We start from the raw sequence: 19,489 nt of genomic DNA, 5'->3' as shown, positions 1-19,489 counted from the left end.
TTTAAATTGGATAGATGTCAAGCATGAAAAAAAAAAGAAATGTTACATCAATATACATTTTATTTTTTATTATTTACTCTTTTTAAAGATTTAATAACTTGTTTTTTTTTTCAGATGTTTATCTTACAATATCCTCAGATTCAGTCATTTGTAAAAACATTCATGAGGCGTGTATAAAAAAAACAGGGCATCACCGAGTAGACACATCAATCCACACACTTCCTCAGACATATACATAAAAATGTATGCAATTGTCCCTATGTATTTTACACATACATATACACATTTATATATAAAATACACTTTTAAAGTGTTGGTTATTTGTTCAATTCGTGGTCGTAATGGGGTTTATCTTTTCAATCTGTCATTATCATGAAAACTGGAGAAAAGTTCCGTGTAGAAAAGGAAAACTATGATCGCCTGTGGCAGTCTTTCACAGAAAGACTTGAGGAAGGCAAAAACATAACTCAAGCCTACCCTGCCTCTACCAAACAAGGAAAAGAGTAGAATCACTCACTCCTTGATACAAAGAGAAAGAAAGAAAAAAGAAAAAGAAAGTTTTACAACTGCAAAAACAAATGTATGTGCCTGTAGCCTCTAACTCCAGTCTGAAAATTTTCATTAGTTCTCCTTGCATCCTTGCTTGGTTGAGAAGATCATAGTGAGTTACTACAGATCTTCTCCCCAGTTCCTGTGGAGGAGTCCCAGAATCCCTGGGGTGGGGGTGGGGGGGTGTTCAATCCAGTAACCAAAGTCTCCTCTGTCTTTTAACCATCATATCTGATGATACTTCACTTGCTACCAAACCATAAAATCTCAAGGTAAATCCTCTAATAATAACAGGATGATTACAGATCAGGATTTGAACACTGTCATTGGACAAATCTGCTCTAAGCATTCTGGGCAATGAGAACAGGAACACAAGCAGAGGGCAAAAAGACAACATATCCTTCAAAAGAAGCAGATATAAACACCCCTGACCAATTGAATAAAGGTGACAAAGAAATGAGAAAATAAATACAAATAAAGCAAATTAGAATATCAGCAGGGGTATGCCTGTCAAATCACACAGTCATAAAATAAAATAAGTATTTGTTGGGATTAATTAATAGCATAACAACAACACCGCATTATCAATCTTAATGTTTCTCCTTTACACCATCTCAGTGAGGAAAGTAAGTCACTTTGATTAGCTTCTTCGTTTTACTTCCGACAGGAGAAAAGAGAAGTTCTTTGTGATTGTTGTGGGACAGGACAGGCTGTTCCAACCAGTAAATATTCTCCATCAAACGTCAACCTGCATTCCAGTTTAGTCCTTCAAAAATGATTCAGTCCTCCTTCCTCTCTGCCTCTCTTTTATTGCCGTCCGTTTCAGTAAGAGAATTAAAAAGGAACTTTTTGGAGAGAATTCCGTGAGTATTTTACAAAGACACTGTCATTTATCACCGAGGAAGCGGCAGTAAACACTATCCTTACGTACAAAAAACAAACCAGCAAAAGACCATAGCCTAATCCCTGTGGATTGGATGTAAATGTTTTAAATGATGAGAACATGTGTTACTTTATTCTTAATGTTTTTCCAAAACTCTTCCAAGTTCCTCAGTGGCAGACTTTGCAGCTATTGAAAATGACTAGTTAATTATTTGTACACTTTTATATGAAAAAAAAAACAAAACAAAAAACAGAGTAGCTGAGGTAAAAAAGGAGAAACTGCAGGAGAAGGTGAATAATGGTGGACACAAAGATACACAGGAACAATATTCAAAGCTGTGATACAGTGGGGGCAAGATCATGCTCCTGAGTCCACATGTGAGCAAAACAGAGTGACAATTAAATGAGCAAGAGGTATACCAAAGACAGTGATGTCACAACGGACTTGAAGAGGGAGAGGGATGGAGGGACTGGTTAAGTAAAAATCTGGACGAGGATGTAGTGATAGAATGATGGAGGAGACGAAGAGGCTAACTCCACAGTCCTGCGTAATTGCCATGCAGGCCAGAACAGAGAGGTCCACCTGCCACAAACAGCTTGGTGCCGGAGTCGTCGTAGCAGTGGGTGTACACCGCGTTGGGGAAGGAATGAATATCTGAGAAGTAACTCCTCCACGTCTCATCGTGATTCTGAAAGCAACACAGACAGTGGACGAGCAGGAGAAGGAGGTTAGGAGGGAAAAAAAGTTATGACTATGTAAGTATTGTGTTACTGCAATGCTACCACATTTGTCAGAATCCCTACAGTTCAGGGCCTAATCGCCCTATAAAGGAGAAGTTTACAGGGAAAAAAAAAGAAAAGTGTACCAGCCAGCCTTTCCCAGTGGTGAGCTTGAGGATGCCATCTCCTGGGCACTTCCGGTACCCCCCAGCTGGATTCAAAGGGTTCTCCAGGAATCTCTGAGCTCGGATGTCATAGAAGAGCAGTGAACCTTGGCCGGTGCCCACTGTTACGATGTGCTCATAGAAACTCACTGAGCGGATCCCTGCACAAACAGACACAGATGTCTTAAATCCAAAGCTCCTCAGAAGTTAACGCCACCCCTCCCAGCTTGTTTGTGCTTTCAGACTAAACAGCTGGGTCCTTGAGTTACTGTATCACTGTCTGCCCACGCAAATCTCTGACACATACTTTAGCAATTGAGATCTAATATAATATGGCCAACTGGGAAAGGTATTCAATATGTAAACATTGTCTCTTGCTTGTCTTATTAGCTTCTTTTGGAGGTTTTCAACACGCATCACTCACCACTTCCTCTCTCTCTGGAATTGACAGACTTGATGCTGTGTGTAGGCTGCCGTGGATCCAGAAAAGAGACGTGGGCCTGAGAACCCACAGCGTATACCGACCAGTCCTGTCCATATGCCAAACACACATTCTCTTTGCAGTGAGGCAACTTGGTGGACAGTATCTGGAGGGAAACAATACAGAGTGTTAAATATTTCTTTGTATGAGCATGCATGACTGTCAAGTTCCACAGCTATCCAGAAAAACTCCACTGTGACGCTCCATTACATAAGTGTAATCTAAGATATAACAATCTAAGAACATCAGAGGAATACTAGGGTAATCACCCTATTCATGAATAGTTGAATGTATTACCCTAGCATGTAGTATGCAGAGGAAAGGCTTATAATACTGATTATTAGTCATACTATGTATTCTAATTTACCTTGCACAAGTTGTGCTCAGCTTTCCAGAGGTGGAAATAGCCATCCAAGGATACAGCACCCAGTTCCTGCAAATGAAAAAACAGCATGGGAAGACGAGACATAAATGACAGAAGCTGTAGTGTGGAGCAGAACCCAGAAAGAACAGCTACCCCTGATCAATATTTTGTAAGAATATAACAAATCATTCTAAACCTCAATGTTTGGTTAGTACCAAACACTCTCCCCCTGTAGGCTTTATCAAGACAATGTAAAACTTGATAATTTCCCCGTCAGCTTGAAAAAAAGATGCACATAACATCATTAGAAAATCTTCAGACCCCTCCTGCAGCATAATTCACTTCTCTGCTGTCCATCTGTATGATCAGTATGTTTCAAATTTTGCTTTCTTAACCAAATATGTCAAAAATATGGGTAAATGCATTGCTTCCATCTGTTGCTAGCTCAGTGAGATGTTTACATTCATCTCCCATGACTATTGGTGCATGTAACATCCAGCTCACTGCACAAGCGATGAATGGATGAAGTGTGTGATGTTTTTTTTCCTTGACAATCAATTAGCACTCATGAATATTTATCATTATAAAATGACGTAAAGTTTGTGGGCTCAAACGACCTCTTTCAAATATCCTGTTTCCATAAAAAAAAGACTACCAGCCAGTATATTAAGACTTGTAAGAAATATTACAGAGAACACAATAACATATTTTCCCAACAGCTGCGTCACAAGGAACCTTACTTTATGGCTGTTGTTGAAGGCCAGGGCGCGGACTTTACAGTTGTATGGGTTGGTGTACTCCTTTGGGATGTCTTCGAGGGCACGGTGGGAGATATGGGCGTAGGAGGGTACTGTCTGCTCATTCATTCTACTCATTTCAGCCTGGCTCATTACTTCCTCTGTCACCTCCCATAGGCCCATGGAGCCATCTCTGGACCCTAAGCATTAAAATCAACACACAATATATCTATATTACTGACTAGACTATTCATCTACTAAATACATACTACAGTCGCATCATAATATAGGGTTGTTATCAGGGTATGTAGAGGACTGACTTGGAATCAGGAAACTCAGAAAAAAAACTTACACCATAGCTCATACAACTCACCAGAAACCGCCATGTTGTCACTGATCCACGCTATAGAGAAGATCCAGTCATTGTGGCCATCCTGAAAAACAAATGGCTACTATTTAAAATCAAAACAAGTCATGCACAACCTTGTGTTGCTGGACACCGCTTAATGGCTGATGCACCCATGGTACATGAATAACCAGCCAATAATCTTCATATTCAATACTCTTCCCTGGTTCTGCTGTGATTTACATGTTAGCTGTTTTATTGGTGTCTATTAAAGCTATTTCAAGATCTGGCTTAGAAAAAAAAGTGTTGAAAAGTAGCCAGTGGCTAGCTATGGCACATCTACAGTGATCAATATTGATTAATGTGCCATGAACCTGTCATTTAAATAAATAAATGACAACTGCTTAAGAATCACTTTCCAGACTGAAATGTCTCAACAGTAATGAAATAGATTGGCACAATATTAGATACACACATTCATTCATATTCATGTTCAGTACGGCTGAGACTGATGAGAGGTCAATTATTACTGCCCTCTATCTTTTCTAAAACAGATTGCTGAACACATGGAAATTTTGAAATTGTAATGGCAATAAATGAAAAGTCAGTGGATCAAGTCTTGGCAATCCGTCCAATAGTTGTAGATATATTTCACTCTTCACCAAAGTACAGGACCAATCAACATGGCATCTCTACAACCCCTCTGCTGACAAGGCCACAAACCATCTAGCCTGGTAACCAATATTAGTTAACATATATCACAGACAAATATTCTAACAATGCTGCGCCATTTAAGCCTTTTTCAACAATGTTGACCAAGTAGTCAAAACTTACATCTTCCCTGGATGAGCAATGCTTACAGGACTCAAGACACTCAGGCTGGTGCATGAACGGTTCGATGGTTATTTAATAGTAGTCTTTAATAGTTTGTGGGAATCGCAATTAAACAAGTAATGGTGGGCCAAGAATGGTTCATTAAACATAAAACCATAACTGGATGTCTGTAAACCCAAACCGATCCAAACCACTTACGTCTCCAACACAGACAGGATCCAGTGTGGGCAGCTGGTAGATGGCCAAGCTGTTGGGGTTGTCTCCTCCTGTGGCAAGCAGTGATCTGGATGGGTTGAGTTCGATAGCGTGGATTCCACAGCCCTGCTGGTCCATACGGGAACGTGAGCCTCCTGTGGGTTGGTAATGCCGACCCGCCACCACTGCACCCACCGCCTCAGAGCCTCCACCGTTACACTCCCTGTCTTTCAGCATGGGAATGCGCGTTATCTGCCCCGTCAGGACATCGGCCACAAAAAGCTGCAGGTAAAGGCAGGAAAGGCACGTGGTTAGCCTAGCATATACAGGTACATTTTAATGTGTGTCCACTGTTCCCTGATGTTGAAATTAGTTATTGAATGAACACACACAACTCTTTTGAAGGTACAATAATGCTAAACTTAATCTCACTTATGAACATCAACTGAAGACACCTGATCTCTTTCACTTGAGGCAGTAACTAATACCCAACTCTGCAGGGGCAAACCACCAATATCCAACAGAATGCCATGGCTTCAGATTTGGTGTTGCTGAGCCTCATACTGGATTGCTTCACACTCAACTGCAAACCACCGCAGCATGCACTGTGCATCACAGCCTTGTGACCCTTGCAGGCCTACATCACTGGAAATACACAGGAATAGAATCCTCAGGTCACCAAACTGGAAGCCTTTTTCTTCAACTAGAAATTCTGTCATATATATGACAGACCCCAGTCGTTTTTGCAGACTGCAATCCTTTACATTTGGTTCACTCACTGACCAGGGATTTCCATGGTGAAGACACAAAATAAAAATGAAATAAAGACTGCCCCCACTAATGTCGGAAGAAAGAATTTTTTTAAGATATATTAGCATAACTAATATTCAGGCCCAACAAACAAAGGTCATCTTATTTATTTCCTGAGGGACTCCGAGCTGACTTTTGTGAGGAAAACACATTTGAAAGATTAATCGATAATAGACTCGATTCACAGCAGACATTTTGACTTGTCAAACAGGAAAAGCAGAGGTGGATATAATAACATTAATCATGGCTGTAGTCCAATTAGTTGAGCCAGTTCTAAGGCTCTGGTATTGTACATGCTTACTCACTGACATAACTTACTGCAACACTTAATGGAATGGAGCTATTGTTAATGCCATTTACCTCTGTTTTACCTGCTTTTACAAGTCACAGTGTCTGCTGTGAAAAGGTCTATATATAGGAATGCCCGAGCAATAAATGCAGGTTAGTAATGCAATGATATCTCACCGTGTTACACTTGGTCCCACACACCACCTGCCGGTGATTGAGCCACTGTGAAGCAAACACCTTGTTGAGTCGCCCTAGAGAGAACTCCCTCTCCTTGAGTATGCCAGGGAGCCGGCCGGCTGCAAAGCCCCGCAGGCTCCGCTGGAGCCGCAACTCATGCTGCTGCTGAGGTCTGAACTCCCGCCCCCGGAGGGCACATACCACCGAACGCCGACTGCACCACCACTGCTGGGCATGACGTGACGAACAAGAAACACGGCTCCGCTTGTGTGGCGCCTGACACCAGCCCAGCTGGGGAAAGACAGAAAAGGGTTAAAGGGCCTTGAGATTTTCTGTGGGAAAAGCACAAGACTTTTGTCAAGTTCAAAATGTTTCAGAGACTATAAATAATTATGTTTTACATACAACTGTGGACAGGGTCTCTTAAAATTAAATTGGCTGCCAATAGCAAATGTACAAAATATAAAAATTAAATAAGTCTTAAAATAATATGAACTAATTCCATCACATCTTTTTCAGGTCTCTTAGTCCCTATTTTAATATCACAGAACCTTTGTGCTGAGCCCAACCCATCTCGCTGAGGACTGTGGACACATATCTGTAACTCACTGATACAGAGAGTTAGTGGATCACGGGAGTATTACAGCAAAAACACACACATACACACACACACACACTGTCACCGACACTTCGTCAGGCTGGGTCAATACAGGTGTAGTACTCAATAGGACTGAATTTAATACATCTCTCTCACGTATGTCAGTATTAATGGCTGTCTATAGAGGAGGTATAGACCCAATGTTAGACATTAGACCCCATAAAACCTCTTTTACTGCATTAACACTAGTCAGGAACACAACAAAATATTTTTCTCTCTCTCCCTCACACACATATGCATTAAAAAGTGTTTACAGTGAGTAAAAATAAGGTGCACCGGCCACACTCACACTTTTGTCTGTCCATCAATAAATCCATTTAATCTCTGCAAAATTCACACTTCTATTCACACTTAACAATTTACAACCTCAGTTTAAAAATGACTTTCCAGTGGGAAAGTTTCCAGTAGGATTATCATTTTGCTTTGGATTTAAAAATATTAGATTTACATTATTATTGTAACAGTAACAGAGCTGCCACAAGAGCTAGTCTTGTAATAAAATGACGACATCATCAGGTGGATGACTTAATGCATGTTAAATTTGGTAAAAACAATGCTGAGCACACGAAGGAATGGAAATATCCAGGAGTGCCTGATGAGCTACAGCACTCAGTACTGACAGAAGACAATTGGAAGCATATGAATTTACATAGTAAAATATTAGATTTTTAATAGTCCAGCCCTAACCTGATCATTAATATTCACTTCAACTTGTGTAACAGTCCTGGGCCAGAGAAAAAAACAAAACCCCACAAAGGTATTCGTAGTCAGTAATTCTCAAAAGAATCTGTGGTGCTTTTTCTTGTAGTTTTAGTTAATGTAGATGTGGTTGAGTTCTGCTGGTGAACGATGGTGGCCCCACAGGCCCGAGACATGACCTGACAATGTTGACATGCAATGCAGTGAAGGCAGACGGTATAATATTTTATATATTTGTTGATATTTGTTATTGATTTGATATTTATAAAAACAAATCTAATGATACTGCCTCACACTTTCTGTTTTATGCAGGAGCATGTTTTGTGGTGTGACAGCTCAGAGGTCATGGCTGAATGTACAGATAAGATGATGAGAAACACCGTGTGTCAGTTCAGCAAGGGTCCATTACCTACGGTTAGTCTACCTGTAAGTCAGCTAGCTAACTGTAAGTTAGCAGCTAACTGTAAGTTAACGTTTCCCCTAGCTTAGTAAGAAGCTACAGCTTTGCCTGGTAATTAACTGCTTTAGGCACATTCAGTTTTCTACTATGTGTAACGCTATTCTGGATGGCCACTTGAGGGTGACAAGTGATGACCCCAACCGAACAAGGGACTGACAGCCTTATCTACCTACGAGTAAATTATTTTGTCGTGACCACAACTGAATTATGGCCCTAATAAGGTAACGTAGCTAGCCCTTTGGCTAATGTTAGCTGTCATATTGATAACGGACTACCGTTGGCTAACGTAATGCTAACATTAGCGGGCACTGACTTTCAAACAGAAACACTGTATTTACTGTTTAAACATGAGCACAATTGTGATTGTTCCGTGTATGTTTTACCAAAGTGGTGTAGTAGTAAATCTGTGAAAACAGAATCAATAGTCTGCTTATGATATAGAGTGCATCAGCTCAATCTGGCTGGCCCAGTGCTAGTTAGCATGCTAAAATAACCGACTGGATAGCTAATATGGATCCGCACCGGTTTCCGCCTACCTGTTGTTGGTCCTTGGGCTCTCCTGCCTTCCTTTTCCTGCTAACTGTTTTTCTCGCCATAATCTGACACACACAGTTCCCTCACCCACATGGAGGGTAAAAGTGACGCTGGACACTGGATCATATAATGGCGATATGCTATTTTGTTCCTTGGCCCTCGCTGGCAGCGTCCGACGACGAGGGAGGGCGATCACATACGGGAGAGGTTGGTTCGTCGCTGGCTACGATTATCACTGAACCCCTATCCTAAGCTCCTCTCCTGGGCTCCCAAACAATGCTGCACGGGTGCCGTACAACCTATCCAGTTTCCACAGAGTCGCTAGCTAAATCCAGAGGGTTCAGACTCTCTTTTTTCCTGCTAGGTCGCGTCAGCAACGGCGAAAGCATTGAGTAGCGCGCAGCCGCACTCAAATTAAACATCAACAAAAACAAGGTCGTACGTGAACGCGAACGTCATGCGTGCTCGTTCACGCGAAATGCGTGTAGCCATCGGAGGCCATTAATCTGATGATGATTCTAATCTCCGTTTTTGTTTTGTGCCAAAACTGAGTAACTTAGTAAATCATTTTGTATTATAAATGTTATTACACTAATGTAAAAGGTTCAAAATACATTCCTTAACTTTAAGCTTTCAATTTTTAAAATAATTAATATAGTATCAAGTATATTGATCAGTCACATCCTAAATTAGAATGTGCATTTTCATAGAAATTGCGTGATAGATGCAACCAGCTGCTGCTCAGATTTGCTGCTTTCTTACAGGTCGCGCAATTTATTCGTAGGTGCAGTTGCAGCCTCTCAGCTGTTGCTGCTGAAGCTGGCGACTATTGAGGCTGGCAGCTGCATCACCTTTTCTTTCAGCTATTAAATCTGATGGCACACAGAATCCACAAGTGAAAGACTTTTTTCTTGTACAACTAAGTGTTATCATTAAAACATCAATAACTGTCCACACTGTGGCGCTATCACAACAATTTTTGACTGAAGTATTTCACCATGAGCCAGATGCCAAGTTTCAATTTTTGTAGCCTTTACATGTTTCCATATATATTACTGATTTTATGCACTCCTCATTTAGAAAAAAAAACATCTTAATTTTAAGTGTTATCTACATGCTATTTACAAGCTGACATTCCCTACAATTTATGAGGGGAACCATGTTTCTAGCTATCACTATTAAGCAAATATTCTTTGTTTTTGTTTAGTATGTTTTTTAATTAATGTCTCTAGTGGCGAAACTGCATCAAACTCTGCTGTCTTAATTGTGGTTTCAGTCTCTATAATTGAGCAAAATTTGGTTGCAACTGAATTAAGTATTTAAGAGTCATAGCAGATTGAATATATTTGACCACACCCACAAAAGAATGTTAAGTAATCATGGAAAAAACGATCCATGATATCTCAAATTAAATATAGAGATAGTGTTCGGGTCCTATAAACTGGATATGTACCAGGTTTGGTGAAACTTGGATCAAGGGAGTCAAATGTATGTCTAGCAAACAATTTAGTGAACTTAATCAGTCTTCTTCATCATCCACTGCATGACCACCAAAATATGGCTGATGTGGAAATCTGAAATCACACAGATGAGTCTGCATTATGTAGGACCTTAACTCTGATCAATTAACAGACATTAACCGTTACTTCACAGTTGTCTCAGTTTATTTACCCTGGTAAGCTCAGGCAGGCCAAATATGGCCTCTATTCTGTTGCATATTCGTAGTTTTTCTGCTGACTAGGCCTCACAGTTGGATGTTTCCAGTTGCCACTGACAATACCTGGATGGACAATCATCTATGTTGTTGCTGCCTTGCCAAATGAACATAGAGAATTAAAAAATGCATTTGCTGTAGAAGACAGAAAACAAGGAGCAGGAAAGTTGTATTTCCTCACCACCTTCATGTAACACATTTAATCTGTCATGACCATAGTTGGAAAAAAATAACCATTATCAAATTAAACTCAGAAAGCATCACCAGCAACAACCAAGTCTCACCACTAAAAAGATGTGCACATTTAATCATGTGGATTTTCCAGCTCATTCAAGAGGAAATTGAACATTTTGTAAATCACATTGTAGGAGCTTGGGAAAGAACACTCAGCTCACCCTCCTTCTAGTATACCATTAAGATCAATGTTCATTAGATTCATTAGAGCCCCATGTTCAATTAAGTGGTGACGTAAAAGTGGATCTGATATATAAACCCTTAAACTCGATCCCTTAAATAATGATAACCTAGCTGCATTTCATCCCTGCATAACTAAAAGATCACAACAGAAATGGAAGGAGGCATTGATGGAGAAGGTCCAGAACCTGTTATACTGTATTCAGCCAAGCTTTTGTGGCTGTAAGAGGAGAGGCAAGTGGACATCAGCTTGCTTTATGTATGATTAACAAAACCACACTTGAGTTATGTATGGAGACAATAATACCACTTATGTGTTTGTCTGTAAGGTAAGAGTGCTGTTCATCTTCATCACAGTAAATCAAGATGGAAGGCTATTAAAAAACAGAACCCGTTGACTTCTTAATGTCAACCACATACCAGACTTCGACATTGGCTGAAGTACAGATACTAAATCAAGTAAAATTACGTCTGTTTTGACAATAAACGGCACAATAAATAAATTTGTCAAACTCAAAGGTTGTTCTAAAATAGATTGGTAGCTAGAAATGTTCTACTTGCATCTGTGGAACACGGGACAAAGTATTGGACCTCGCTCAAGCTAAGTGCCAGTTCTCCGAGTCACTTTTTGCTAACTTTAAGCCCTTAATCTGTTACCATGCCTCTCATAATCCCCATCAGTACTATAGAGCTCAACATTATGGATATTTCTGCCATCTTTGCCCTCTGTGCATCTGAGCAGCCATGCTTTTTAAACATATGTAGCATGAAACTCAGGAGGTCCATTAACACATACTATGAAAATAAAGGATGCTGGCCTTCTTTTAAACAATGATACCTAATCAACATTTTTTGGCATGTGGTGACTGAACCTTTTTTTTTACTTTTACATTTAAGACTGTGGAGATGCCAACAAACCTAAAATCAAGATGAACTCTCATTTCATAATACACGAGAAAAAAAAAAGTGGACAAGTCAACAAATCAGAGTCATGTTTGATGAGATTTTGTGGCATGAAATCCAATAACAGAATAAATGATAGAAATCACTGAAATCGAACCTTTTCTAATTACATCCAAATTTCAAGCAAGGCTTGACAACCTTTCTTTATCTCCCAACAATAACTTGAGGCTCAAAATACCAGTCATCAGTCACAAATATGAAATATCTCTATTGCACTGTGATGAGGCTGCAAAAGCAACCCTCACTTACATCTTTTTCTTTTTAAACCACTCACTCTTTTCCAGTCTGCAAACAAAAGTCCATGACAGTTAAAAGTGTCACTTTTGTAAGTTAACATATCTTACATTATCATATCAAACTCTTTATTTTTAAATGAAAGTGTCAGTGTACTATTTTAAATAAGTTGATAATTATGAAATGTGTGTGCGCCTGTGCAGTATGCGACACCTCAGTGCCAGTGGGTTGTGGGATATTTCTTAATATTTCCTACAGAGGAACTTTCCCCATCTCTCCCCACTCCTTCAACAGGCCATTCCAGTGCAGGTCAAAGAACATACTGGGGCAGTAGTATCTCTTATGTTCTGAGTTATAATGACTAAGGATCTATTATGCAGTTCCTAAAACAGAAAGCAAAGAAATGGAATCTTTAAACTGAGATGAAAAAGTGCTCAAATGAACAGAAATACAGACATGAATAAATGAAAGCATTAAGTCGAACAGAGCTAGGTGCAGGGCACCAGAGCAGAGAGGGCACTTCTTGAGAGTCAGTTCTCTGTCTGGTGACTGTGCCTTTTTTTTTTTTTTTCTTTCTTACTTTTAATGTTAGTAGGTTCAGTTTGAAGATAGCCTCCACAAGGCCCCCTATCCCCTCCACCATTTACTAGGTCTGCACTGAGCAGTGGAAGATGGCAGCTTAATTGTTTGGAGTCTTAAGAGTTCAAACTGGTCTTTCTGTGTTGCACTCACTGTCTCTCCCCTTTCGGTCCTGCAGCTTTGCCTGCAGTCAGATAAAGACTTCCAAGTGGAAGCAAATCAGAATGGCATCAAAATGCCACAGCCCAATTCTTCCAGTTTCTCCATCCCAGCTCCGTCATTTGTTGCATTCTTGAAAACCTATCAGTGTCAAATCCTGCAGCACACCCCCAGGATTTCTTAAAAAAAAAAAAAAAGAAAAAAAAGAAAACACCGCCACGAAGAATTGTTACACTTTGACCCCCTCCACTCTAGGCACACAGTCTTTAAGAAGTGCTGAGACACAATACGTTTTAGCACAGAGAGAAATACAACTGTCTCCCAGCTGTCCCTTCCACAGCCAAGGCAAGGACAGGGGATGGTGTGACAGGGTAGGCAGAAGGAAAGATGCTGTGTTGGGTGGTAGCGGGAGGCAAGCCCTGGGCTGGGCTTTGGTTGGCTGGCTAGTTTGGCTCAGCTAGCTGCGGCACGAGCCATCAGGTCCTCTAGAGCCTTGTCCTGATCATTGTTGTGGACCAGCAGCACCTCTTTGATGGCATCCCGCTCAAATCCCATTTCACCAAATCTCGACATTAGTTCAAGGAACTGCAAAGCCTAGGAAGGACGAAAAAAATATTTAACTACTATATATCATAAAATTTATTAATGTAATCTACAAACTTCGCTAAATTACTAACAGCCAGGGAAATGTAGAAGTATAACTCATATTTCAAAGACTAAACATTGTTTTCTCTCTCCAGCGATCTGACTTAACATATAAACACAATGCATGTTTTTGAAATATATTGTACAAACCTTTTCCTCTGAGCATTGGTACATCTCTAAACATTCTTCCACTGCACTTGCATCGAAGCCCCGGTCACACAGACGTCCAGACAAAATAAGATAATCCAGTACCTTGAACAAACAATAAGTCCAAGTTTATTATACCTCTACTTTGGATGTGAAATTAATTAGACTTAAAATAAGTATTGCATAATAGACGAACAAAAGATCAATGTGAGGATTCTAGTTTGATTTTGTGAAAAAAATAAAATATATTATGGGTTGAAATTACATGATATTAATGTTTTGTGAGATTCATTTATCGCCCTCTTCATGCTGTATTTGGCTTACATCTTATAAATTGGTAATGCCAGGTGCTAGTTCATCATTTAAAACCAGCTGGTAAAAAATAAATCTTAGATACCAACTCCATAGGACCTCTTATATTTTGCTTTTATTTATCTACTGCTGCCATATTCATGTGACAATGGTTGGTAAGGTCATATTGTTTAGTATTCTGTAGAGACCACAGGAACTGATCTATTGCCCTAACCTTTGAGACAACAGACAGTGTAATGCAACAACTTTATTTTAATTTAAGGCTATATTTACAGATGCATTGATGCGTCACTGAACACAATTGCACAACCACACAAATAATGAACTGTTTCACATGTCGGACAGTAAGTACGCTAGGAATCCAGATTTCTGTGCATTGGTGTGAGAGGGAGTCGCACCTGCTCCACGTTCTGCCCTTGTCTTTGCATGGCCCGTAGCACACCCTCGTAAGAGTAGCCCATGCCTACAAGGGTTTCCACACACTGACGTTCGCTGGGGGTCATGCTGAGCAGGGCTCCGCCACACGGCAAACCAGCAGATCCTGACCCTGGGTTGGCCTAGTAAAAAAAAATGAGTAAATATCAAAATATTATCATATTTCTTACTTACCATCTCCCAATCTAAGTTGCCATACCACACACAAACCATACATGCAATTCGTCATATACTGTATGCTGTATGTACACTCACCAGTTTCAGTGTGCCACTCTTAGTGTGGCTGGGTGGTTGTGGCTCAGGGGCAACAATAACTTGGGTCTTGGGTATTGCCGGCGGACTGCCATTGGGTAGGTTCTGTCGTGGAGCAGGGATGGGTGCAGGGAGTGGGCAGTACTTCACTGGCTCTGGGTCACCAGAGTCAGAGAGCTTGGGAAAAGTCAGAGAGCGGATGTTACATGGTCGGTCATCCGTGTCAAACCCCACTCTCCCAGGATGCCCAACTCTGTCCATGTCCAGCAAGGCAACCAACCCATTGGGTTTGTGGGTAAAGCCTGGTTTGGCCGGGAGGCTGGTGTTGATGCTGGGAGGAGATGGGCTGTTTCCACGTGACACTGACCCCATCTGGGAGACCTCTGGTGGGGATACAGAAGGAGGAGGTTGAGGTTGGGGCTGGCTCTGGAGGATGTTCCTGAGCTCCTCCTTATCGTCCAAAGTTTTGAGCTCCAACTTGTCAAATGGGTCCTCTTCCCGCTCAAAGTCAGCTAGGTTGAGGCTGTGTGGCTGAGGAGTGCTCGGCTGGGTTTTCCTGGGGCCAAGGCTTGGGGCAGGCAGTGGTGTGAGGATGGCATTATGGCTCAGCCCTGCCAGGACGGGGTTCAATGCTGGTGGTAGAAGGTCCTGGTCGTCTGCAGCAGACCGGGGTATCTTCCCTCCACCACCATCAATGTCCTGGGCCTGAGCCAAACACTCTCTATTCTCTGCCTCCTGCTTGGCTGCTGCCTCTTCTGCTCTGGCCTCTGCTGCTCTGGCCTCAGCCAGTTCAACCCCCCAACGCACACTTCGCCTCTCCAAAGAAAAGTCATACTGTTGACATTGTAGATTGTAGAGAGAGGAAGAATGGGGATGAAGTGCAAAGCGGGCACATAGAGTAACAGAGAAAAGGAAAATAATTATCAATACAAGAGTGACATGATGATGATCTAAATTACTATAAGCTGAGCATAAGTAGTTTGCTCATTTCCAGTACGACTATTCATGTAATGTTTACAAAGCAGGACTGAAAGCAAGCCCCATAATGATGAGTGCCATAATATGTGTGGATCAGCTCAGTTAAGCACCTCTGTGAGGATGATCCAAAGATCTATGTAAGTGCAGCAGCTAAAAAACAGTGCAAAATCAACATCTCCCCTACACCTGACTTGCCTGTGTGTCCAGAAGCAAAGAGCCACAGTCAGGCAGGCAGAAGCCAACAGGCACCCCCACTTTGGCTGGGCAGCGGAATTTTTCATTAATTTTGAAGGGAACATCATCAAGGTAGCTGATGGGTCCTGTGTACAAAAACAAAGTGAACATAGGTTAGAGGAAGAGGCACTTGACATATAGGCACCAGCAGATCTTCAACCTACACTTAACTCACAGCTCAAAACAATGGTCAAACAGTGAAACATGTATTAGATATAGGCACTCACCATTGTTGTATGCATCTGATCCAGACTTCCTCGCAGCCATTTAGAGACTCTGAAAAAAGACCTGACTCCATAAGTTAGTGAGCAACAAAAGTGCCACGGTTTTTTTTTAGATGACAAACTGTTGATAATTACAAGCCATAGGTGAATGTATCTTCAAAACGGACCATGATGCACAAGTTTGAAAACATGCCCAAAGTGGATTTCCCCAGTTTCACCTGCCTGCAGTTGTGACATTTTGTCTGACATGGAGGCTTCTGATATTTACGTATCTTTCATTTATGTCTTTCACTGAGCTCAGAAACTCATCCTACTGAACAGTTATAATCAAAGCGTAAGAGCAATGACACTTTATCATATGGTTGTGCAAAATGTCCCTTCTATTCAAATGACAACTCTTCATTATCCCACTGGCTTTGCTTATCAAGTCACATAATCCCATTACTTGGTCATGCCGTGCAACAATGCCTGTCATTATCAACACAGAGACGCCACTGTGTTCACATCTGCTGACACAGAACTTTGATCTGTGTGCTGGTATAGACCCATGTTCAGTAGGAAAAGCGATTAATTTGATCCATTTACACGGATGAAAGAGGCTGATTTGTCAGTATAATGTTCTTAAAGCTCCAACAAGCTAAGTTTTAAATAAACACTGAATCAAATGGCTCACTGATATATGATTGGGTGGCAAATATTGCATTGCATTGAAAATCAACACCCAACCCGACATCTCTTTGCTTTTGTGTGCTTGTTCACTTGATTAAATCCAATCTCATCAATCCCCCATATAAGACCATATAGCCAGATATTTCTACAAAAGAGACACACAAGCCAACTGTACACTACTCACAAAATAGGATTGAGAAAGAAAATGAATGCCTGGTGACAAAATATGAGCATCTATCAAGCCAAAGAGAGGCAGACAATTTTCTCAGGAATTTGTGGGATCAAAATTTCGCTCAAAGGAAGGTGAATATTGGCCTTGGATCCACAGGACTGCACAAAGATGTCTACTGGACACCTAGAGAACAGGTTTCTTACACCTAAACCATAAGTAACTGATAATCAAATATTATAATGCTTAATGCTCTGTTTCAATTAGTTTATTTTATAGTCTATCTGCTTCCCAGTTTTCAGAAACTGCTTAAGGCATCTATAATGTTGCTGAGACATTAGTCATACATCCACTTATACTTACAGAGTAACAGTTTCACTAAAACATTTTTTTTTTTAAATAACCAGTGAGAGACCAATAATGAGAGACTTAAGACCCTAAAATATGACTATGATTCATCCTGGTCAAATTGAGGTGGATCTCTGGCATGAAAGGGTTACTGAACATTAACATCTTGTTATCAGTCTATGCCTTCTGGTACCTTCTATTGAAAATATAAAATGGCCAGTAAAGGCCTCAGGCACTCCAAGACAGTGACCAGGGGCATAAATGAGAAAACCTAAACCTTTTAACACATCTGAGTCAAACTGCAACCTAAGGCAGGCAACATGTACTACACTGACTTGGGAACTGGACATGTCCAGTTTCGCGTTTTGTACTTATAATTGCGACCAGATTACACGCTCTCTGGCTGATGATGCGTGGAAATGGGTCACACATGATCAGAATGTGTATCTCTCTGTCAGATTTTCTCAGCGTTAACTAATGTTGAGTAGTTAGTTATCCTGCTGTTAAAAGCTTAAAGCACTTAGAGTTAACGTTACATAACATCCAACCACCGCAAGTTGTTGTTCCAATGAATTAGTACTCATGGTTAGAGCACAGTTTACACAAGTAGGTGCTAATGTTAGTAGTTAGGTTAGCTGGCTTGGGGGGGGTGCTAAACTGCTAATAACTTGCAACGATAACGAAAGCATCGCAGTAACTGTAGTTCATCATATATTCAAGCAAGTTTACGGAAATTGACATTTCAAAGCACCTAGCTGCCACGTATGGCTCATAATATCGCCAGTAGACGCACTGAGGTACGATGTAATTATCGGCAAGTATTACCTAAGTTGGGATAGCGTTAATTAGCAACAAGCTAAGCTACTACTATCTTTGGTTACTGCTAGCTCAACGCGCGAACAGCAAACATACAGACACACTTTAGACAAGAAGTCAACGCCGGGTGTGGCATTTGTTGGGTTTAGTGGACTATTGAGGTGGAATTAATTACGTCGCTGACAGTCACCACTAGCTGCTGGCTAATATTTTCGGGGAGAAGCTACTGTTCGTGCTAACACACTTAGCCTCGGCAGTGGCCTCCCTGTAACGTTGTGTGTCTGGGTAGGACAGACGACTGTCTCCGTTGACACCGCCCCTGAAACAAAACTGAGCCCACATGTAAACACAAACTCGTCTCACCTGTATCTGCTCCGTCTTGTTCTTTCAAAATGCGACGAAGTCTTGTCGAGATAGCACTCAAAGTTAAACTGTTCCGAATGAGTTTTATTTATTCTGAAATCTCTTTCCTGCTTCGGCGTGGGACGCCATCTTGATTTGTCAAGCTCCCTAACGCTGGTTCCTGTCTGACGTCACTCACCTACATGACGTCAGAACATAGCATCAACACATCCAGCTGTGAGTCAAGAAGCTAGCACACTGATAGAAAACAATGTTCGTTTTTAAAATCCATTCTTTATTTTTCTTTTGTATTTTTGGAGTAGAATGCAATGCATTCACAACTCCCTTAACTTAATATATAAAATGACAATAAGAAGCATACACAAAACTCCCATTGAATGAGTAGTAGCCTACTAAGCAAAATACAAATGTAATCAGATACAAAGTAAAAGCGTGTTCATTTTAAATCTAAATAAGCCTTTAGTGAGAAGAAGAGCAGCTCAAATCATTTATCCAAAAACCTGGGGTTGACAAAGTTAAGTTATTAATTTGTATTATATAATCTTTATTGTAGTTTTTGTTTGAAAAATTGAAAGATAGTGATCCACGATGATGATAATTGTAATGAATATGAGAATCCAATCGACTGTGAAATCCAACCATTCAAGTTTATTGGGGAGAATATTAAACTGCCTAACACAGCAATTTTATGCTTCCTTTCAATGTACTTCTCCCCAGTAATGTGGTTTGTCCTGCTAGTCCATAGATAACAGCCTGACCAAATCTAGGATTCCCTAAGATGTTTTATTATAAGACTGAGTAACATATCTTCTTCTAGCAGATCTTCTGCTCCCAACCTTGAACCAAAGTTAGTTGATTTATTTCCATGAGACTCTGAGAATTAGCAAAGACAGAATAATTAGACATCATCATTTTATTAATTTCTGAAATGAAGTT

At 40.7% G+C, this 19,489-nt stretch overlaps 2 protein-coding genes across 3 annotated transcripts; both read right to left on the bottom strand.

Annotated features, from left to right (window-relative positions):
• Positions 1-42: 42 nt before the first annotated feature.
• Positions 43-9,320, bottom strand: dcaf12 (DDB1 and CUL4 associated factor 12). Its single transcript, XM_023427995.2, has 9 exons — positions 8,901-9,320; positions 6,548-6,838; positions 5,276-5,554; positions 4,271-4,331; positions 3,901-4,097; positions 3,164-3,229; positions 2,740-2,902; positions 2,298-2,476; positions 43-2,120 (listed from the first exon to the last, which is right to left on the bottom strand). The coding sequence occupies exons 1-9, from the start codon at positions 8,958-8,960 to the stop codon at positions 1,962-1,964; spliced, it is 1,455 nt and encodes a 484-aa protein (XP_023283763.1). The 5' UTR covers positions 8,961-9,320; the 3' UTR covers positions 43-1,961.
• A 1,477-nt stretch (positions 9,321-10,797) lies between these two features.
• Positions 10,798-18,711, bottom strand: ubap1 (ubiquitin associated protein 1). Of its 2 annotated transcripts, none has more exons than XM_023427972.2 (7): positions 18,554-18,711; positions 16,192-16,252; positions 15,926-16,050; positions 14,756-15,586; positions 14,464-14,622; positions 13,757-13,858; positions 10,798-13,555 (listed from the first exon to the last, which is right to left on the bottom strand). In XM_023427972.2, exons 2-7 carry the CDS (start codon positions 16,229-16,231, stop codon positions 13,415-13,417), a joined length of 1,398 nt encoding a protein of 465 aa, XP_023283740.1. In that variant the 5' UTR covers positions 16,232-16,252; positions 18,554-18,711; the 3' UTR covers positions 10,798-13,414. The 2 variants fall into 2 exon arrangements, with proteins under 2 accessions (XP_023283740.1, XP_023283739.1); XM_023427971.2 differs by having other exon boundaries at positions 16,192-16,240.
• Positions 18,712-19,489: the final 778 nt, after the last annotated feature.

This window comes from Seriola lalandi, unplaced genomic scaffold (genome assembly GCF_002814215.2).
Source record: "Seriola lalandi dorsalis isolate HSWRI2012SDOR001 ecotype SW California unplaced genomic scaffold, Sedor1 jcf7180002054864, whole genome shotgun sequence".
Lineage (NCBI taxonomy): Eukaryota > Metazoa > Chordata > Actinopteri > Carangiformes > Carangidae > Seriola > Seriola lalandi.
Note: the sequence above shows the minus strand (reverse complement) of the source record. Positions and strands in the feature narration are given on the sequence as shown.